Genomic DNA, 23,822 nt, shown 5'->3' with positions numbered 1-23,822 from the left:
GTAAAAACTGAAAGTGCTTTTGAAAAAGTTGAATTTTCTCTCTTTTCGATCCCATTACAATTCCCCCGACGAAGCCCTTGTTTTGTGCATATTAATAACCATCAAATCCCAATTGGCTGAAATTCTTACTAAGAGTAGTAGGGTTGATTCTAGTCTCCATGAAGATGAGTATCACAAGTTGATTATCCCTTAAAAGAAATAGAAGATTACGCAAGGGGAATGTATTTGCACCACTCACGTTGTTGTACTCAACGGGAACCATTTAGTTAGATGTATGATTGAATGTTATCTCATGTTATTTGTTTTCTTCTAGTGATAGAAAGTAAAAAGGAAAAGAAAACGGGTCGCAAAAAGGTATTTATTAGAATACTTGACGAGATTGCGGGTCTCGCTCCTACGTATCCTCAAGTACAATGAGGAATTCAAAGCTACATAGTTCTGCTTAGAAAACTACATATTGGTTGGTGTGTGTTTTTTGAAAAAGTGTTTAGATCGTGCTATAACGGTTAAACGTTGACTTGTATGCTCGTGGGAGAGGCTTTAGCGCTTGTTTGTATTTGCGGAAACCAAGTGCATGAATTTATCTCAAGCATCAACAAAACAAGCAATATTCACTGATTCAACAGTTATCTACGTTAAAAGAATAAGCAACAAAGGTGAAACTAGACATGAGAGTTCTATAAAAAGCCTTGTCGGAGTTTTGTAACTCCTGCGAGGTTCTGGCAAGAGCAAAAAAGTATACCTCATGTGCCTCTTAATACTCTTCTCTTTCTGCTTTTGGTTGCTTGCCTACTCCTCCTTGTCTACTCCTCTCTTCTTTGTATGTTACTGGTATTTATTATGGTATGGAAGCACAGTGGTTTAGCTCAAACGCTTTAAAGATTTAATGCACGACTTCAAAGGCCCAGATTCAGAGCTTTGATGTAAGGCGTTGAGGGGATTTTGGCAGGGTAACAGTGATTTTGTGGTTGATCATTTTGAGATAGTCAGTAGGTGTATTTATAGGAAGATATTTGAGGGTGAGGTGAGAAGGAAACAAATGTGTGGGATTGAGATATATTTTATTGTGAGTGTGTGAGTTTGTTATTGAGATATTAAAAGGAAATACCATATATCGTGGTGAGTGGATTGGGAAAAAGTTGCAACTTTGTGGGGAAAAAATTGTTATGATGGAATTTTTTGTATGTGTATTTTTGATTGAAAGTCACACGCTTTTACTCACTACATTTTGTATTCAATTTTTGTTCTTTTTTCACTTAATTCAAGTTATGATGTATGTGATGATATTGGTGATGATGAATGGTGTAATGTTTATGAACTCAGTCACACTTATTATGAATATTGTTTTTGTTTTGCTTTACAATTCCACTTACAATCATGCATATGTATGTTGGTACAATATGTTGTATGTATGGTTTGATGCTAATTCATTCTAAGTTTGGCAGGGTCTGTGTAGTAAGACGGTATGTGAAGCTGGAGCCTGCTATCTAAATGAGGATGAAGTTATTAAAGGATGTTACGTGGCATGTGGAGGGATTACGCGTGGGACCTCCCACCAAGTTGGAGACTCTCTCTTATATACAATAGATGAATCTTGTAAATAATGTAAATTATCTTTCTTTTTTTTTGTATTTTTGATTCGTTTGTAAAATGGATGTAATAGAAAGTACTCTTTTTTTCATTAATATATTATGTCTACTAAAATATCATTATACTATGATGATGTCAAAAAAGTAAAGACAATTCAAATAATACTATAAAAACCTACTTTCATACTTTATTCAAACAGAAACAACTAAACTTCAATTGTCTCTAATGCAAGCAATATGTGATAAGTAACAATATATATCTTCCCTAAATTGAAAGAAAGTTTAATAAACAAAGAGTTATTTCTAGAACTAATCTTCTAAAATAAAAATTATTATATGATGAATGGCGTATCCTATTAATCTATGAAAACACATAAGTGAAAATGGTAGCATGCACAAATCATGATGAAGTGCGTCTTACTAAAGAAGTGCCCTTCAAACTCAAGAGAATGGCTAGCCATATTATTCATGGCCATAAATATGGTGCGTTCTTTTAGTTTATCATTTTCTCCACTAATTGAATATTTATTCTAAAAAGTTGAGCATAAGATGATTTTACACCTAGAATAATATCTCTCTCGTAGGATGTCTTTAAGCATATTTCATATTCTTCATTGAAAGAAGATTCTTTCATGTTTCTTTTTGAGGTTGATGTCTCACCTCCTCTTATTTGTTCAAGTATTGAAGAAAATTCTTCTTCTTCTACTTTGTCATTCCTTGAACAAGAGGGACCTTAAATTGATGTTGAATCTACTTAGAATCATTCAACTACTGAGTATGTTCTTTTGAAGAATTCTATCGGAGTTGTATGATAGGAGTATAATGAAGTTGACGATTCTTCGGTTTTTACTTCTTTATCCTTGAGTAATTGAATTAGTTCGTTCAACTTCTCTAATATTTCTTTCTTTCTTGATTTTCTTGAAATTCATGAAGGCTCTTATCTTTTGATTTAAGAGTTTGATTAAACTTCTGATTCTTAATTCTTAGATATTTGTTAGTGATACAATTTCCAACATACTTTCCAATATTCCCAAGTTTTGAAAAATATTGGAAAGTAGTATCTTTAGATTTTCCTCCTCGTGCGCCAATCTTCTCTTGTTTGATACTTAGAGAACTTCATATATTATTTCTAGAGACATTGTTATAAAGGTCTTAGTTTTAAATTCTATTTCAAATTTTCTCTTTTCCTCTTCAATTCAAAAGGAGTTAGGTTTATCTACTAGTTCATCATTTATTTGATGAGTAGGTATAAATGGACAATTGACTATTGTTTACCAAATATCAAATCTACTACTATTGAAAAATGGCAGTGTGTTTAGAAATTCATCATTTACTCGATGAGTAGGGATAATCTGACCATTGACTATTGTTTCCCACAATTCATGATTTATATTTTGAAGAAAAATTCTAAACCTAACTTGCCAAATATCAAATCTACTATTATTGAAAAATGGTGGTGTGTTTAGAAAAGATATCTTGTCAGAAGTCATCTTCATCCTAAGACGATTAGTCCTTAAATAGGAGTTAAGCTCTGATGTCACTAGTTGGACATGTGAATTCATACACAAGAGAGGGAGGGGGGGGGGGGGGGGGGGGGGGGGGGGGGGGGGGGATGGGGTGAATTGTGTGATTTTGAAAATCTTTTTGAATTATAATCAGAGTTTAAAAAAATTTGTAAATAGTTGAAGTATTAGGTAGTGGAAAAATAAATTGCATAAATTAAAGAGTTAGGGATAATAGAGAACACCAATGATTATATAGGTTTGGTCAAACAAGAAAATGACATACTCTTCTCCCCAATAATTGATCTTTAGATTATCCAATAAACTTTGAGAGCTTTTAGTAGGTAATACTCACGAACCCCTTATACAAGGAAAACAATTAACTTTCAACCAAAACAACAAGACTTGGAATTTAGCAGTTTGAGTCTTCTCTTCCAAACGAAAGATTCAAGCGGTTAGTTCTCTTTCCGCAAACAATAGATATAAGCGGTTAGTTTTCTTTCCATGAGAATCTTGAAGTGGTTAGTATTCAAGCTTCTAAACAAACACTGTAAGCTTTTACCACGGACTGAGCTCACGAACCTTAAACCTTGGTTTTATACGTGCTCACCATTAACACGAGATATTTTAATATTGGGCTAATATAGAATCTTATCTAATCTTTTAATATCATGCTAAGCTTTAACCTATCCTTGTTTTTACCTTGGTTGAATAATTTATCCATTTAGAGATTGGTTATTTGGGTTGGAAGTTAAACCTTTTAAAGTTATGGTTTGGGGATTTAGTTACAAAGTCATTGGTTTGGTTCGAAGGCTCAACCCGTTTAAAATCTTTCATCGGTTCATGATCAACCCGATATTAAAATTTCAAGTTAGTTCGTGGTTATCCAGTGTAAAACCTTGATTTGGTTCTTAAGCGCAGTCCAATATTAAAGCTTGATAATATCGGGATAATTGTGTGATTTTGAAAATCTTTTCGAATTATAATCAGAGTTTAAAAAAATTGTAAATAGTTGAAGTATTAGGTAGTGGAAAAATAAATTGCATAAATTAAAGAGTTAGGGATAATAGAGAACACCAATGATTATATAGGTTTGGTCAAACAAGAAAATGACATACTCTTCTCCCCAAGAATTGATCTTGAGATTATCCAATAAACTTTGAGAGTTTTTAGTAGGTAATACTCATGAACCCCTTATACAAGGAAAACAATTGACTTTCAACCAAAACAACAAGACTTGGAATTTAGCAGTTTGAGTCTTCTCTTCCAAACGAAAGATTCAAGCGGTTAGTTCTCTTTCCGCAAACAGTAGATATAAGCGGTTAGTTTTCTTTCCATGAGAATCTTGAAGTGGTTAGTATTCAAGCTTCTAAACAAACACGGTAAGCTTTTACCACGGACTGAGCTCACGAACCTTAAACCTTGGTTTTATACGTGCTCACCATTAACATGAGATATTTTAATATTGGGCTAATCTAGAATCTTATCTAATCTTTTAATATCAAGCTAAGCTTTAACCTATCCTTGTTTTTACCTCGGTTGAATAATTTATCCATTTAGAGATTGGTTATTTGGGTTGGAAGTTAAACCTTTTAAAGCTATGGTTTGGGGATTTAGTTACAAAGTCATTGATTTGGTTCGAAGGCTCAACCCGTTTAAAAGCTTTCATCGGTTCATGATCAACCCGATATTAAAATTTCAAGTTAGTTCGTGGTTATCCTGTGTAAAACCTTGATTTGGTTCTTAAGCGCAGTCCGATATTAAAGCTTGATAAAATTGGATATAAGTCCAGTATAAAATCTGATAGGTTTGTGGGAATCCCGTCAAAACCTCGGTTCTGTTCGTGTGGTCAGACCAGTGTTAAAAGCTCTCAAAGGTTCGAGATAAGTCCGTGTAAAATCTGGGTTCAGCTCGGGGACTAAACACTTCAAGTTGGTGTTTGGAAATAAGATCAGCCGCTTCAATCTGTTATTTGGAAGGAATACTAATTGCTTCTCTCCTCAGTTTGTTGTTTGGTTGGAAATTAGGCAAAAACTTTATTTTTCATGTATAAAGAAATTCGAGAGTTCAACCTACTAAAACCTTATACGTTTATTATATACTCTCAAGATCAAATCTCGGGGACAAATTTACGTCTTCTTGACCGAACATGTATAATTCCTGGTGTTCTCTCTCTTCCCTTAGCTTTTACATTCTTCACTTTATTATTTATTTTCATTGCTAATTTCTAAAATCTTTTAAAATATTAAAATGTTCCTAAAAGTTTTTCAAACTACTAATTTTCTAAAACACACAATTCACCCTCTCTCTCTGTGAAGACATATATCCAACAAGAAAAACTAAAAAAAAATCAAACTAGGATCCTTAGGAAGTGTCGACTGCACCCTTAGCCACTTAAAAATCTTATACCTGACACTAAAAGTTAGATTACAGTTAACAAATAGGTGCAAGGTAAATTCAAGGGAATCCCCACGCATGAGACAAGAAAGACCCTCTGGAATTAAGGTTCCTGACAATAATATTCCTAAAAATAATATTTTCGGTATTATAATTTTAATTCATCAAACAAACACACCCATAATATTATTATTATTATTTCTTTTATTGAGTGATTATATTTTTTTTATGATGTTCATGTTTTTTTTAATGATAAAATAACATATTATTAAAATGGCTAAAGTCAGCATGCAGAAGAAGTGTCAAGCCAGCAAGACACCAAGAAAAAAAAACCCGAACTAAATAAAAAGAAAACAAACAAAAATTTCCATTATTAATTGCCCCAACCAAAATAACAATCAAATATAGAAAGAAGAGATCTCCAACTCCCACAACTCCCACCATCCAAATTGTATCAAACTAGAACTCGGATAACAAAACCACCAAAAACAAACCACAATCTCAAAGAAACATCATCGAACAACATAGAACCCGGGGGCTAATTGATCCGACCAAAGTATAATTCTAAAGCCAATTAAAAAACATAGAGAATTTCAACTGCTTTTTATGATGTACTCAAACATGTTTCATAATGATGATGCCCTCAACATAGTCTTAACTTTTCACTATATTATCTCTAAAGAAAACACTATGGAGGATAGAAAACTGATCGATTTTGTTGAGTAGGATATGAGTTCAATTTCGTAAAGATAGGTAGCTTTAAAATGTTGATAGGATTTAGATTTTTTGACTTTATATAATCAAATTCATATTCATATTTAAATTTTTTAGGTTATTTTCTTAAAACTTGAACTTATTTGTTTGAATTATAAGATAACTATTTTTAAAAAATTACATCAATTTTTGTCTTCTAATCTCAACCATATATCCTAAAAAAACTGTTTTTTTTTTGAGTTAGGGCTTATTTGGATGAATAAAATCATATATAAACAGTATAAAAAGGCTAAAATCCTTTTCTATTTTTGATTTTAAAAATATATATTTTTAAATGAATAGAATTATCTTTCTAATCCAAATGATGCATACACGTAAGAACATGCTAATATATACATATATACGAGAAAACATATCTAGTTTCTGCGGAAAAAACAAATAATCTATTTAATTTTAATTAAATTTTATTATATTTTTAAATAAAAACAAAAGATATAGTTGTGGAAGGAACAGCCGAATACATAATTTTTTTTTAGAAATGATATCTTTACACCAATGTTTGTACACCTACACTGTTTACGGTACCATTTCAATTTTTTATTATTAATTTCTCTCTCCTATTATAAATAAAAAAACATGTTTATATATATATATATATATATATATATATAATATATATATATATATATATATATATATATATATATATATATATATTTAAAATATTTAAAAAAAATCTTTTATTTTTTAAATTAAAAAACTATTAATATAAAAATATATGATTAACCAACTTTATAGCTTTATTAATCTATATTTTATATTTTATTAATCAACTTTATTTTACTAATAAAAGATATTTTTAATATCTGAAAGTTTATTAACCAACTTCATTACTTCATTAACCAATATTTTACATTTTATTAATCAATTTTATTTTATTATTAAAAATTTACTGTTCACGAATATTGTTTGTGGTTATTGGTCACGAATAAAGTATTGAAGTTGGTTAATAACTTATATATCTTCGGTTAATATTATAATGAAGTTGGTTATTGACTCAATTTTATATTTGTACTATAAAATAAATTTATAATTTCTTTTTTGAAAAAAAAATATTATTTTGTAAATAATATATTTTTATTTTTATAAAAAAACACTATTCACCGTATAAATACGGTGAACAGTGTATGATATAAGTATTAGTGTCAAATTTTAGTATATGAATAACATTGCTGTTTTTTTTTTTACATTAATGCCTTGTCAATTAAAATATGAATAAGAGATAAATTAATTATTTTTAGTTAGTTCTTTTCTTTAGGAAGTTTGTTAAACTTTTCCGTACCAAAGCTACATTCTAGTTACCTATAAAGACTTGACTATTTATATTGTTATCTCCAATCATAATGCTGGCACATCTACCGTCTTTTGAATGAATTTACATAATAAGCTCCAAACATATGATATTTCCGGTAAAAAAGATTTCATCGGAAATTTATCTGATCACATTCTTCATCATATTCTTAAAATATTATTTTAGGTATTTCATCATTTTATCGAAAAAAAATTTGGATATCAAATTTTTAAAAAATCACTTAATTTTGAAGCTATTTCAAATAGATTTTTATAAAAATCATTTTTAAAATACAATTTTTTGAAAAAATTGTGATTTTAACTATGTTTTGATCTTCAATAATGTATATTTGTGTTATAGAATGAACAACTCAATCTTTTAATTTATAAAAAACAAATTTAAAAAAACTTGTAATATTTTGAAAAATATTTTTATAGAATCCATTTTCAAAAATAAAAAAAAAAATCCATTTTTTTAAAGTTAAAACAAACTGGTCCATTATCTCTAAAGAAAACACTATGGAGGATAGAAAACTAATCGATTTTGTTGGGTAGTATATGATTTCAATTTCGTAAAGATACGTAGCTTTAAAATGTTGATAGGCTTTAGATTTTTTGACTTTATCTAATCAAATTCATATTCAATATTTAAATTTTTTAGGTTATTTTCTTAAAATTTGAATTTATTTGTTTGAATTATAAGATAACTATTTTTAAAAAATTACATCAATTTTTTTCTTCTAATCTCAACCATATGTCCTAAAAAAACTGTTTTTTTTTTTAAGTTAGGATGAATAAAATCATATATAAACCGTATAAAAAGGCTAAAATCTATTTTTGATTTTAAAAAAATATATTTTTAAATGAATAGTATTATCTTCCTAATCCAAATGATGCATACACGTAAGAACATGCTAATATATACGAGAAAACATATCTAGTTTCTGCGAAAAAAAATCTATTTAATTTTAATTAAATTTTATCATATTTTAAATAAAAATAAAAATGTAGTTGTGGAAGGAACAGCCGAATACATTTTTTTTTACATTAATGCCTTGTCAATTAAAATATGAAAAAGAGATAAATTAATTATTTTTTGTTAGTTGTTTTTTTTAGGAAGTTTGTTAAACTTTTCCGTACCAAAGCTACAGTCTTGTTACCTATAAAGACTTGAATACTTATATTGTTATCTCCAATGATATTGCTGGTACATCTACCGTCTTTTCAATGAATTTACATAATAAGCTCCAAATATATGATATTTTCGGTAAAAAAGATTTCATCGGAAATTTACCTGATCACATTCTTCATCATATTCTTTCGTTAATGCCTACTAAAAATGCTGTTGCAACTTCCATATTATCCAAAAGGTGGAAGTATTTGTGGATGGATTTATTTGCATTTAACTTTGCAATTTATCGCAACCAAAGTGACAGCGGAATTTGCAATCCAACAAATCATCTCTTAGATCTTGTTCATAGATTACTTCACAGATCTAATAGTCGTCCAATTAGTCTCACCATTGCAATGTATGGTAGCGGAATTACCGTTGATCCAGTCAAGCTTCATTGTTTTTTATCTGATCCAAACATGTACAAAGTTGAAGAACTCGATATTTCTCTAAATTTAAAGTCTAATCCGTTTATATTACCACAAAGCTTCTCAACTTGTGCATCATTCAACAATTTATATTTACAACTTGAATGTGTTCTAAATGTTCCGAGTTGCATTTGTTTTTCTAATTTGAAGATGTTAAATATTTCATCGGTTACATTTTCAAACGATAATTCTCTTCAAAAACTTCTCTCCGGATGTGTTGTCCTCCAAGAATTAATCATGTTTGGTTGTGGTTGGAATAACATAAAGCAGGTCAATATTGCAATGTCAACATTAAGGAAATTAAGCATGGACTTCAACTATCCAACGGATGATGAGCTTTTCGGTTCTAAAATTGAGATTGATGCGGTGAATCTTTTATCTTTCACATGCTCAGGCTTTTTAACGGTTGAAGTTTCCCTTGTTAACCTAGCCTCTATAGTTGATGCATATATTGATCTTCAGATTTACTTTCCATTAAATCAACCATATATTGCTGCTCATGAAATTAAACTATTGACTGGACTTCATCATGTCAAATCTCTTCGGCTATCAAATGATACTCTCCAGGTGTGTATCAATGTCAATTGTCATTCTCTCTTTTAACTATGTTTTTCTTCTTTATCACTTAACATTGATTTCTTTTTTTGTATTTTTTCATAGTGTCTTTTCATTGCACAAGATAATTTCCATGTTCTTCCTTCATTCTATGATTTGAAACGTCTTGATGTGAATTTTGGAACTGTTACTGGTTATACAAATGCATTTCTAATGGATTTTCTCAAAAAGACTCCAAAACTTGAAGAGCTTGAGATTCCTAATGTAAGTGAACATATCATGTTTCAATGCTTGCATTTGCCGTGTGTTTTAAGGCAGGTTAATTAGAAGTATTATTTTCGTTCATTGACTTGTTTATTGATATTTATATAGGGATTTCATCCAAACACTTGCATGCATGGTGAAGAGTGGATAATGGATTCAGTGCCTTGGTGTTTCAAAACTTGTCTCAATTTATTTTGCTTTTCTAATTTTGATGGAGATGAAGCTGAAATCCAGTTCCTGAAGTTTATATTAGAAAATGCCCCATTTTTAAAAAATATTTATATATACGGTTCAAACAATTTACAGGCCGATTTGAAGAAGCAGACTGATATTTATGACCGATTGGAATCTATGGGTCTGCAAAATTGGATCATAAAGTGAGTAACGCGATTCAATTTATATACAAATGTGAAGACTTCAAACATCTCTTGCCTTTTTTCTAGTTAGTCCATAAATTCTATTAGGTTTTTCAACCGGATCGAATATTTTGATCTACTTTCTAAGTCTTAAATTACCAAGACTCCCTTTCAAGTTGATTCTATTTCAATTGATAGTGATTTCGAAGTGCAGAATTCTAGTTGATCTTCTCATGGTGAAGAATGGGGACTTTGTTTAGAGTTGTTTTGTTCTTTTATTTTCGACGCATCCATTCTAGTGCTCTTAGTTTTAATAATAGCTTTTGGTTTCTAGTGTCGAAGTTTTTTTTTAAATATCCAGTTTTTTTATAAAAAAAATTAAAAAAAATTATTAAAAAAAAAAATTAAAAAAAAATTAAGATAAAAATAAGGTAGGTGCCACTCCTAGTGGCGACTTGCCCTACCCTTAAGGGTAGACGCCAACTAGGGTGGCGCCTAAGGCCAATTTAGGGCAAAAATTGGCCATTTTCATAATATTTTTGAAAAAATTTGTATTTTTGAATTTTTTTTTAAAAAATTGGATATTTAGAAAAGAAAATTCCCGTATTTCTAGTGCTATTAGTTTCAATTTTAGTTTTTGGTTGTTTTGGTTTCTAGTGTCACAAATATATGTGCTTTTTGCACGGGTGTTTTGCACGGTTTGTTATATGTATCAATATTAAATTAATTGTTATTAAAATATATAAGAATAATATATTTGATTAAGAAAATAATTGTAGAATACAATGTAATCTATACAATTAATATTTTATTAAATAATTTAAACACTTTTAACATAATGGAATAAAATTGTAAGGGTTATTGTGATTTAATTTTTAATACATGTACTAAATTATCGTGATTATTTTTTTGAAATGGGTAGAAGATTTGATTTAGAGATGAAATATTGTCTAGTATTTTTTTTTCTTTTGATTTTTTTCTTTTTGTTTTGTTGGGTCACTTGGATCCTATCATTATTATAAGAGGTGCATCTTGTCAATGCATGAAGCATTTGTGTGAGAGAAGAGTTTGTGTCGAAGAAGAGTGAGGCGAAAGAATAGAGAAAATAAAATTATTATTGAATAAATATAATGGTGTACAATTGAATTACAAGCTATATCTATTTATATACATGTTCAATCCTAATTAACTTTTGGATTTGAGCCTAACCAAGTAACTAACTTGGATTATATTCACAACATACCCCCTTATAATCCAAATTGTTGAACGCACAAGCTTGTTAAACACGAACGTACAAACTTGTCGAACACACTAGTTAGTCGATCTGAACTATTCCTAATTTCTTTCTCGGCGTTAGAAATTTGTCGATCTTCAAACCTTTGGTAAAAATATCGGTCAACTGTGTTTCACTAGAGAAATGTCTCGCTTCAAGTTCACCTCGACTCATCTTCTCCCTTAAGAAGTAAAATCTAGCTTCGATGTGCTTGCTTCTCCCATGTAGAACTAGATTCTTTGCGAGATTTATGGCTCACTTGTTGTCGATCTGTAGCACCAGGGATTTCTTCACTTCGACCTTCATTTCTTTTAACACATATCTGATCCAAATTGCTTGACAAGCTGCGTAGGATCCAACTATATATTCAGCCTCACATGACGACAATACAACCACATGTTACTTTCTCGAGCACCATGAGATTAGTGCACCAAATACTTGAAAGAAATATCCAGTCATGCTTCTTCGATCTTCCTTATCTCCACACCAACCAACACCTGAATAGCAATTAACAACAACTTCTTTGCTTTCAAAATCTCGTGGAAACATAATTCCACAATTTATTGATCTTTTCAGATATCTCGGGATTCTTCTTACAACCTTCATGTGTGACACTCTTTGTTTACTCATGTATCTGCTGACTAATCCGGCTGAGAAATATATATCAGATCGACTGTTGCATACATACCTTAGAGATCTGACTATTTGTTTGAACAAAGTTGCGTCGACTCTGTTTTCTTTTCCATGTTTTTCCAGTTTCAAATTTGTTTCGACAGGCGAGGATGCGAGATTCGACTCATCCATCATGAATCTCTTGAGTATTTCTTTGACATACTTTCTTTCATGCAACATCATCCCTTGCTTGGTATTTTGAAATTCCATGCCTAGTAAATATGACAAATTTCCCATATCCGACATTTTAAATTCTCTCTTCATCAACTCTTTGAACTTCGACAAGTTCTCCATGCTATTTCCTATTACTAGCAAGTCATCGACATACAAATAGATGATGGTTATATTTTGTGCCTCGACCTGTACGTAGACACCATCTCTGACCTGCATTTAACAAATCCCAATTTGACTAAGTAAGAGTCGATCTTCTTGTTACATAATTGGAGTTATTAATTAAGCAGTTGGATAAGAAGAATCCATGGCAATGCCACACAAGCCTTCCTTAGCAGCTATACCTCTTTGCATCCTAATGTATCCTTTCTCACCCCACACTGTTCCCCATGAATTCTTAACCAACCAATAATCACTTCCATTTGCACTTCCATAACCAACTGCACTAACACCATGATCTAACTCGGTTCCACATTCTCCTGTATAAATTCCATGCGAGTAAAACATGAAACTTGAATCACTAGCATCAATAGAAACTGATATTGGTTGATTAGCCACAGCTTTGAGAAGTGCATCTTCACTATTAACTGGAACTTTCTCGTATCCTTTAATCTTAGCAACAGGAACGGTTGTTGCAGTGTTACAACTTCCATCAGTTGCTTTATAAGGGTAATTTGTCTCACTTGTGATTCCACCATTTTTAATGATAAACTCGAATCCATCTTCCATTAAACCTCCTTCACAACCTTGGTCTTCACCCTTTGTGTCACAATCAACTAGCTCTTGTTCTGAGAGAGATACTAGTTTACCTGTTGTTATTTGGTTGATACCTTCAGTTGCAGCAACAGTTGAAAATGCCCAGCAACTCCCTTGATTCATTTTCAAAACAAACATTAATTATTCGAAACAAATAATATCTAGTAAAATATTGTTCATTGTTTATGTTACTTACCACATTGACCTTGGTCCTTGATTGGAGTAACAGCTCCTTTTACCCTCCAATCTACAGATGCTGGAATAGAAGTAACATCTTCATACATAAATGAAGTTGAAGTTAACTGAGTAGTAGAAGACCTCTTTTTGTAACCATTACGGGAAGCTTTAAACTCTTCTAGTGTCAAATCAGCAAGGTGATTAACACTTAGTTTGTAAGGTTTGTTGTTAGCAGCATTGAATGATTCAATGAATTCAACATTGTCCTTGAATATCATGAAACGTTTTTCCTTCTCAGCACCATCATTATATCTTTTGCCATATTCTGTCATCCATTGCTCGTGTCTTTCTTCTAAGGATGGTGATGATTGTTGCAGCTTTCGGGACAATACATTGGTAATACCACCAAGTGCAAGGATGAGGAACAGAACAAATATGTATTGTTTTTGGCTGCTGGAAACCACTTTTTGCTATCAAAGAAAGCCTTGTTGAGGGGTATGTGTGTTTGTTTGAGAGAGAAATGTAATTTGGTATGAATTGAAATAAAATGGAAGTGGTGGTTTATATAGAGATAAAAAACTTAAAATTAATCTGTACGTTGCTTCTTTCTTATTCAAGATTTCTGTCACGGCATATTGCATTTGATTTAGATTATTTATTTATTTATTTTATATTATTTTATTTATCGAAGATAGTAGCTTGTTTTCTGTTTTGTCTAAGGGGCATGCAACTTGGTCAAAATTCATTAAACTATATGATTAAAGTGTGTTTATCTACCTAAGAAAACATAATAGCGAACAACTTACACAAAATTAATATAATTCAAGCTACTATGATGAATTAAAGTATAACTTAAGTTTTAGATATGATGAACTACCGAGACTTCAATTCCGATTTAATATTGTGGTTAGTTAGTTTTCAAACAATGGTTTTACCTTTCTTTTGGATTAGATGATATTAAATAAGATCTCACCTTTGATCATTCGCATTGTGCTTAATTCTTTTTCGGACCATGGATTTACCTTTCTTCTCGATCAGATGAACTAAAGTAAAGTTTCAATTGTGATTAGTAGAACTGTCGTTATTTAGATTTTCAATCATCTTTCTTCTGGATATGATGGTTAGGGTACACTCTTAATCGGTTAAACGATGGTTAGAACATTTTACATGAATGGTTCTACATTTCTTTTGGATCTAATGAACTAAAGTGAGATTTTTTTTAAATAATCATATTTTTTAAATTAAATCTTTAAATAACTACTTTTTCAAAAAAATATCAAAATAACCATCTTTCCTAATTCGCATCCATTTAACTTTCAAAGGAGGCCTCAACTCCAATTGCGCATGCTCCTATTGGCATTGCATGTAGACGTCATGGTAGTTGGCGCATGCATGTGTAGTTTAGCACATGCGCTCATGCATCTGACGCATGCATGTGTGCTTGTGCCATGTGTGTGTGGCGCCTAGGGCTATGGCGCATGTATTTCATGGTTCATCTATAAATAAGACGTGCATCTCCCATATTTTTGCAGACTACTTCTTACCCTCCAATCTCATTTTCTTTCATTCTACTTCAATCTCCTTCAATTTTTTGTTCTTTAACTATGTCTGAATACATTCACAAGAGAAATATTGATTTAATTTTTCCAGTCGTCACACCATCGATAAAGATTCAACTTTGGAATATAGATTCGTTTGAACGTCTTAATCGGACGTTGAACCGTTGGTTAGATAGAGAAATTGAAGATGGTGAAAGGATTAGAAGGATTCAATGACTTGAGTCCACGTTCAACCAAAATGGAGAAGTGTGTGAATGAGTGGATATTAAGATTGGCAGAGACGTTCACAAGATGATGCATAATATGTTCAAAATTATTTTGATGGTTGTAATCGCTTAGTTATAGTAATGGTATTTTAATTTTTTTAGTTGTTTATGTTTGCTTGTATGTTGTATTTGTTTGTGATGGTTTTCTTCACAAAGTTATCATATGAAATAAATTTTGTTTTTTATATATTGCAAAAGAGGTACATGTAAATTTATCTTGTTGTACTCGTTCCAACACTAGGACAGTTAGTACGATTGTGACCTCATGAGCTACATAATCGAACCATTTTGTTCGTCGTATCCATTTCGGTTCGAATACGGGTGCTGTTTGGGTGACCCTTTTTCTTTCTTCGCATAACTTCATTGTTCCAGAGAATGTCTGATTGATATTCTGGCCAGTAATCCTCTTTTGCAACAACTGAAAAACTAATTTTGTAAACATTGGATAGGCTTATGACTTTGTAAACGTCAGATAGTAAGTAGGATTGATCCCTTCGAACCTTTGAACATGCTACAATGACATGGGAGCAGGGCGTACGAAAGGCTTGGAACTTTTCGCAGTCGCACCAACCTCTATCTAGTTCCACTTTGTATTGTCCCATCGACATGCCTTCATTGTGATCCATGGACTCAGCAACATTGTACCAACCTTTAGTACGGTCAAACACCGTGACCACATGTGTGTTTGCTTTGGCAGCTTCGTGTCTAATGAATTTCATTGAAGCATCACTGAACAACTGCTCAGATTGCAACACTGAACTCCATTTGGAATGTATGGTCTTAAACAACGCCTCTAGCCTGAAATATGTTGCCTGCACTAAAGCGGTTATAGGTAGGTTTCAGATGCCTTTGAAGACAGAGTTCATTGATTCCACAAGATTTATTATCATGTGGCCCCAATGTTGACCGTTGTTGTATGCCCTAGTCAACTTCTCAAATGGAATACTGCCAATCCATTGTACTGCATCTGCGTTTGACAATCTGATGTCTTCACGGTAGTGTTCGAAAGAAGGTTCTAGTAATTCGTAACCTGCATTGACAACCTTCTTCCGCAACGTTTTGTCTTTGTTCTCCCGTATAAAATCACGAGCGATATGTCTAATGCAGAAGACATGCGTCGACGGAGGATCCTTCCAGTCATTATCAATGTTTTTGTATGCACTGACTATTGAAGGGTGTCGGTCAGAGATCAAACATAAGTTAGGTTGAGGAGAAACGTGCAATCGGAGATTTCTTAGAAAAAAACGACATCCCTCAACAGTCTCCCCTACAACTAGGGCAAAGACGATTGGAAAAATGTTGTTGTTGCCATCTTGTGTCACTGCCATCAGTAACGTTCCTTTATATTTCTAGTACAACCATGTACCATCAATTTGTATAATAGGTTTATAGAAAGCAAAACCTTTGATGCATGGCTGGTACGCCCAGAACAGACGTTGGAATATTCCATTTCCAATAGCACAAGTCCCGTGTGGGGTTTATGTCGGCAACGTTTCCAACTTGACAATAGTCCCTGGAGCATATTGTTTAAAAGCCACCAAGTATTTTGGAAGTTGTTTGTAAGACTCCTCCCAATTGTCATACACTTTTCAACCGCATTTGTCCTAGTTATCCAAGGCTTCCTGTATGATTGAGTATATTTGTATTGTGCTACAATATGCGAGATTATTATACTCACCTTTAACGACTGATTGTCGCTAATGACGGACAAAAGTTCATTGCATATTAACTGAGAGCTAAGTTTTTGATGGTCTTGCATTGGGTTCGTGAGCATGCATGTGTGAACTGGACCCATGGATCCAATCTCCCAAGAATCACTCATCTTCCAGTACGAAGTTGACAACCTGAAAAATCGAATAATTAATGCTCAAATATTCCACCTTCGATATGGGCACTGATCATGTAATATGGTGAGGAAGACATTTTTAAAATGTAACGTTAGTGTTTCTACTTATATGTATGGATATTGATGGTGAATGCATTGATTTGTTATTCACATGCAGTTAAATAGGGTAGACGGTGTATGCATTGATCACGCAATTCATCTGCAAAGACAAGACAATGCAATGCAAAGAATCCATGCAGAGACAAGTCGTGGTTGAAGATGACATGAAAGATAAAGAGCGCAATATTTGAATGCAAAAAGTCCATTGATTTATTGAATGTGAATATGCTTATGAAAATGACAAAACCCTTAACAAATTAGCTATTGTGCCCCGGGCATAGACACAATGCTTTAAGAAGTTCAATTGTTCATGATAAAAATTACAAAATTTGAAACACTAAAATAAGCAATAACAATTACTCCTGACTAAAGGAAATCGGGATAGTGTCTTCAGCCTTCCAATTATTGAGTCTGTCACCAATTGTTGGGAAAATCCAGCTATCCAAGTCGCAATCGCTATCAGCATCTTCTACAGCATTAATCTGATCTTTGACTATCTTTTCAGAGCTAAACCCCAGGCCAAATTTATCAGACTTGTACAGTACATCGATCAGTTGACCCCAGCCAGTACGACCACCATCTTCAACCACGGCTTGAGCATCTTTCAGAGAAATCATAGCAGGAGGAGCACGAATAACTTTGGGCACACGGGAAGTTGGCTTAAGGACAGGACTGGTCGGAGGAACTACTTCAAATGACTGAGAAGGAGTCTCAAAGAATTCACCATCCATCTCGACGTATCTGAAGGTATGCACACTACTGACAATATACTCTTCTTCTCCACACACAGTGGCAAATTTTAGGGTATGACACTTTGTGACTTGTAATCCTTGAATAAAAAGTGGAAGAGTTAGTTGTGAACTTTATTGACTTATGAGTTGACCATGTTGAATGCTTAGGATTGTGTAGTGCTATTTTTATCCTGTTTGTGAGTATTATTTAGTAATTATATAATTATATATATTGTATTGTGTTGATTTGTAATTATATATATCATTGTTGAGTTATGTTGAGATGTGTGGTTCAGAGGCTTGCAACTGTTGTGGCCTTATATTTGCGATGTTTATATATTATGTTGAATTATGTCGAGGTGCTTGGTTCATATAAGAACCATTCGTCATGACCTTGTATTGACGACGTACGAACTTCGGTCTAGTGACGAGTTACTAGTTCAAAGAGGGGGAAAATGAAGATTCTAGAGCTTTGGTCCAATAACGAGTCTTCGGTGAGAATAGGCTGGAACAAGTTTGGTTTTTCCAAGCCTAAGTCTAGTCTGCTAAAAATATCAAAGTCTATGGTTGGTCTGTAGTCTGTCATAGGCTTCTTTTTAGGCATGAGCATGGACTTTTTGAAGGTCTGATTGACTTGTTAGGCTACTTAAAAGGATATTTAATTTGAACATATGTAAATAAGTAATTCAATTAATATTTATATAGACTAAAACAAAACTAAAAGATCAATGATAATAAAAATTTGTTTGCATTGACTTATCTAAGCTTAACTAGTAGCATAATTTTTGTGAGCCGATTTGTTTAGGAAATCTAACAAAAAAAATTATGACATTGTTCATAAGGTATACTCAATCTATTTTCATAAGTTCTCCACTAAACTGAAAATGGTATTGTCACTTCTTCGTAGCATCCTTCTTATCTGATTTAATTCAGATTGTTATTGTTATTCATTTTATTGAGTGATTCTATTTTTCTATGACGTTCATGTTTTCTTTAATGGTCAAATAATATATTACTAAATGACAGAAGAATAAAAGGATACAACAGGCACAAGAAGTGTCACGCCATCAAGGCATTAAGAAAAAAACAAACTGATCTGAACAAAAGGAAACCGACAAAAAAATCACTACAAATAGCCACAACAAACACAAAGAGAAAGAATAGATCTCTTCTCCAACTCCAACAACAATCCACTATCCAAACATGCTAAAACTCAGACAACAAAACCATAAAAAGAAAACTAGAGCCTCAAGAAAACATCAATGAATTAACCACATAGAACATGGGCCAAACTAGAAATCTCGATGTGCTATTGGGAAAAACACATAATAGGATTCTAAAGTAGAAAAGGATAGAGAATTCAACTGAGTTTTATGATAAACTCAACCGATTTCATGATGATCATGTCATCGGTAGAGTTGTAATTTGTGACTATATTTTCTCCAAAGAAAACATTATGGGAGGATAGAAAATTGATGGGTAGGATATGAATTTAAATTCTTAAAGATAAGGAGTTTTAAAATGTTTATAGGATTTAGATCTTCTCGATTTATCTAATCCAGGGTTATTTTCTATAAAATTGATTTTTTTTGTGAATTAGGTCCTACGCCTATTTGGATGAATAAAATCATATATAAGTAGAATAAAAAATTAAAATTCTTTTATTTTTAATAAAAAAAATCTTATTTTTTTTAAATTAATAGTTTATCTTCTAATCCTAATATAATTTTATTTATGGTTCGGTTTGATTTTAGATAATTGATTAAAAAATCTATTTTGATCCAATTCAATTTTATGCAATTTATTTTAGATCATTTTTTGAATATTAAATTATAAAATATATTTTTTTATTAAGATTAAAAAATGCTAATAAAGGTTAATAAATAGATTTGATATAATATATAATGTATAGTATATTAAAAATTAATATTATAAAATGATATTTAAATTAAACTGATAAATAATATTAAAAAAATAAATATCACTAAATAATAAATTCACACAAAATATCATACTAATAAATAAATAGATAAATATAAATATACATACAAAAGATTTTGAAAAATTAATTTAAAATTCAATTAAATTTCTGTAAAAACACAATTAATAATGAAAGATAAAATAGTTATTTTTTTTTACTTTTTAAAATAGGTTTGTTAGTTTTTTCCGCATCAAAGAGGATTTCTATTTAATAGTTAGCCTACTTTTTAGTCTCTTTTAATTAGTATCATCTTGTTACCTATAAATGTCTCTATATAAAGACTTGACTACTAATGTTGTTATTCGCTAATGTGCAAGCGGAGATAGGATTGCTGCTAAAGCTACAATCTTTTCAATGAATTTAGATAAGCTCCAAAGATATCATATCCCCATTGGAAATTTACCTGATCACATTCTTCTCCATATTCTTTCATTAATGCGTATTAAAGATGCTGTCACAACTTCCATATTATCCAAAAGGTGGAACTACTTGTGGATGGATTTGTTTGCATTTAACTTTGCAATTTATCGCAACCAAAGTGACAGCGGAATTTGCAATCCAACAAATCATCTCTTAGATTTTGTTCATAGATTACTTCACAGATCTAATAGTCGTCCAATTAGTCTCACCATTGCAATGTATGGTAGCGGAATTACCGTTGATCCAGTCAAGCTTCATTGTTTTTTATCTGATACAAACATGTACAAAGTTGAAGAACTCGATATTTCTCTAAATTTAAAGTCTAATCCGTTTATATTACCACAAAGTTTCTCAACTTGTGCATCATTCAATAATTTATATTTACAACTTGACTGTGTTCTAAATGTTCTGAGTTGCATTTATTTTTCTAATTTGAAGATGTTAAATATTTCATCGGTTACATTTTCAAACGATAATTCTTTTCAAAAACTTCTCTCCGGATATGTTGTCCTCCAAGAATTAATCATGTTTGGTTGTGGTTGGAATAACATAAAGCAGGTCAATATTGCAATGTCACACTCTTCTCCCCAAGAATTGATCTTGAGATTATCCAAAAAAACTTTGAGAGCTTTTAGTAGGTAATACTCACGAACCCCTTATACAAGGAAAACAATTGACTTTCAACCAAAACAACAAGACTTGGAATTTAGCAGTTTGAGTCTTCTCTTCCAAACGAAAGATTCAAGCGGTTAGTTCTCTTTCCGCAAACAGTAGATATAAGCGGTTAGTTTTCTTTCCATGAGAATCTTGAAGTGGTTAGTATTCAAGCTTCTAAACAAACACTGTAAGCTTTTACCACGGACTGAGCTCACGAACCTTAAACCTTGGTTTTATACGTGCTCACCATTAACATGAGATATTTTAATATTGGGCTAATCTAGAATCTTATCTAATCTTTTAATATCATGCTAAGCTTTAACCTATCCTTGTTTTTACCTTGGTTGAATAATTTATCCATTTAGAGATTGGTTATTTGGGTTGGAAGTTAAACCTTTTAAAGCTATGGTTTGGGGATTTAGTTACAAAGTCATTGGTTTGGTTCGAAGGCTCAACCCGTTTAAAAGCTTTCATCGGTTCATGATCAACCCGATATTAAAATTTCAAGTTAGTTCGTGGTTATCCTGTGTAAAACCTTGATTTGGTTCTTAAGCGCAGTCCGATATTAAAGCTTGATAAAATTGGATATAAGTCCAGTATAAAACCTGATAGGTTTGTGGGAATCCCGTCAAAACCTCGGTTCTGTTCGTGTGGTCAGACCAGTGTTAAAAGCTCTCAAAGGTTCGAGATAAGTCCGTGTAAAATCTAGGTTCAGTTCGGGGACTAAACACTTCAAGTTGGTGTTTGTAAATAAGATCAGCCGCTTCAATCTGTTATTTGGAAGGAATACTAATCGCTTCTCTCCTCAGTTTGTTGTTTGGTTGGAAATTAGCCAAAAACTTTATTTTTCCTGTATAAAGAAATTCGAGAGTTCAACCTACTAAAACCTTATACGTTTATTAGATACTCTCAAGATCAAATCTCGGGGACAAATTTACGTCTTCTTGACCGAACATGTATAATTCCTGGTGTTCTCTCTCTTCCCTTAGCTTTTACATTCTTCACTTTATTATTTATTTTCATTGCTAATTTCTAAAATCTTTTAAAATATTAAAATGATCCTAAAAGTTTTTCAAACTACTAATTTTCTAAAACACACAATTCACCCACGATCTCTGTGAAGTCATATATCCAACAAGAAAAACTAAAAAAAAATCAAACTAGGATCCTTAGGAAGTGTCGACTGCACCCTTAGCCACTTAAAAATCTTATACCTGACACTAAAAGTTAGATTACAGTTAACAAATAGGTGCAAGGTAAATTCAAGGGAATCCCCACGCATGAGACAAGAAAGACCCTCTGGGATTAAAGTTCCTGACAATAATATTCCTAAAAATAATATTTTCGGTATTATAATTTTAATTCATCAAACAAACACACCCATATTATTATTATTATTTCTTTTATTGAGTGATTATATTTTTTTTATGATGTTCATGTTTTTTTTAATGATAAAATAACATATTATTAAAATGGCTAAAGTCAGCATGCAGAAGAAGTTTCAAGCCAGCAAAACACCAAGAAAAAAAAACCCAAACTAAACAAAAAGAAAACAAACAAAAATATCCATTATTAATTGCCCCAACCAAAATAACAAGCAAATATAGAAAGAAGAGATCTCCAACTCCCACCACTCCCACCACCCAAATTGTATCAAACTAGAACTCGGATAACAAAACCACCAAAAGCAAACCACAACCTCAAAGAAACATCATCGAACAACATAGAACCAGGGGGCTAATTGATCCGACCAAAGTATAATTCTAAAGTCAATTAAAAAATATAGAGAATTTCAACTGCGTTTTATGATGTACTCAAACATGTTTCATAATGATGATGCCCTCAATAGAGTCTTAACTTTTCACTATATTATCTTTGAAGAAAACACTATGGAGGATAGAAAACTAATCGATTTTCTTGGGAAGGATATGATTTCAATTTCGTAAAGATAGGTAGCTTTAAAATGTTGATAGGATTTAGATTTTTTGACTTTATCTAATCAAATTCATATTCATATTTAAATTTTTTAGGTTATTTTCTTAAAACTTGAACTTATTTGTTTGAATTATAAGATAACTATTTTTAAAAAATTACATCAATTTTTTTCTTCTAATCTCAACCATATATCCTAAAAAAACTGTTTTTTTTGAGTTAGGGCTTATTTGGATGAATAAAATCATATATAAACAGTATAAAAAGGCTAAAATCCTTTTCTATTTTTGATTCAAAAAATATATATTTTTAAATGAATAGTATTATCTTTCTAATCCAAATGATGCATACACGTAAGAACATGCTAATATATATGAGAAAATATATCTAGTTTCTGCGAAAAAACAAATAATCTATTTAATTTTAATTAAATTTTATTATATTTTTAAATAAAAACAAAACATATAGTTGTGGAAGGAACAGCCGAATACATAATATTTTTTTTAGAAATGATATTTTTACACCAATGTTTGTACACCTACACCGTTTACGGTACCATTTCAATTTTTTATTATTAATTTCTCTCTCCTATTATAAATAAAAAAACATGTTTATATATATATATATATATATATATATATATATATATATATATATATATATATATATATATATATATATATATATTTAAAATATTTAAAAAAAATCTTTTATTTTTAAATTAAAAAACTATTAATATAAAAATATATGATTAACCAACTTTATAGCTTTATTAATCTATATTTTATATTTTATTAATCAACTTTATTTTACTAATAAAAGATATTTTTAATATCTGAAAGTTTATTAACCAACTTCATTACTTCATTAACCAATATTTTACATTTTATTAATCAATTTTATTTTATTATTAAAAATTTACTGTTCACGAATATTGTTTGTGGTTATTGGTCACG

The 23,822-nt window shown here is 31.2% G+C and overlaps 2 protein-coding genes across 2 annotated transcripts; one reads left to right on the top strand and one right to left on the bottom strand.

The window, feature by feature from the left end:
* The first annotated feature begins 8,779 nt into the window (after positions 1-8,779).
* Positions 8,780-10,351, top strand: LOC127103221 (F-box/LRR-repeat protein At4g14103). The gene is made up of 3 exons (XM_051040490.1): positions 8,780-9,718; positions 9,812-9,970; positions 10,079-10,351. The coding sequence occupies exons 1-3, from the start codon at positions 8,780-8,782 to the stop codon at positions 10,349-10,351; spliced, it is 1,371 nt and encodes a 456-aa protein (XP_050896447.1).
* A 2,373-nt stretch (positions 10,352-12,724) lies between these two features.
* On the bottom strand, positions 12,725-20,290 carry LOC127103220 (senescence-specific cysteine protease SAG39). Its single transcript, XM_051040489.1, has 3 exons — positions 20,261-20,290; positions 13,395-13,845; positions 12,725-13,311 (listed from the first exon to the last, which is right to left on the bottom strand). The coding sequence occupies exons 1-3, from the start codon at positions 20,288-20,290 to the stop codon at positions 12,725-12,727; spliced, it is 1,068 nt and encodes a 355-aa protein (XP_050896446.1).
* Positions 20,291-23,822: the final 3,532 nt, after the last annotated feature.

This window comes from Lathyrus oleraceus, chromosome 7, assembly GCF_024323335.1.
Source record: "Lathyrus oleraceus cultivar Zhongwan6 chromosome 7, CAAS_Psat_ZW6_1.0, whole genome shotgun sequence".
NCBI classification, from domain to species: domain Eukaryota; kingdom Viridiplantae; phylum Streptophyta; class Magnoliopsida; order Fabales; family Fabaceae; genus Lathyrus; species Lathyrus oleraceus.
Note: the sequence above shows the minus strand (reverse complement) of the source record. Positions and strands in the feature narration are given on the sequence as shown.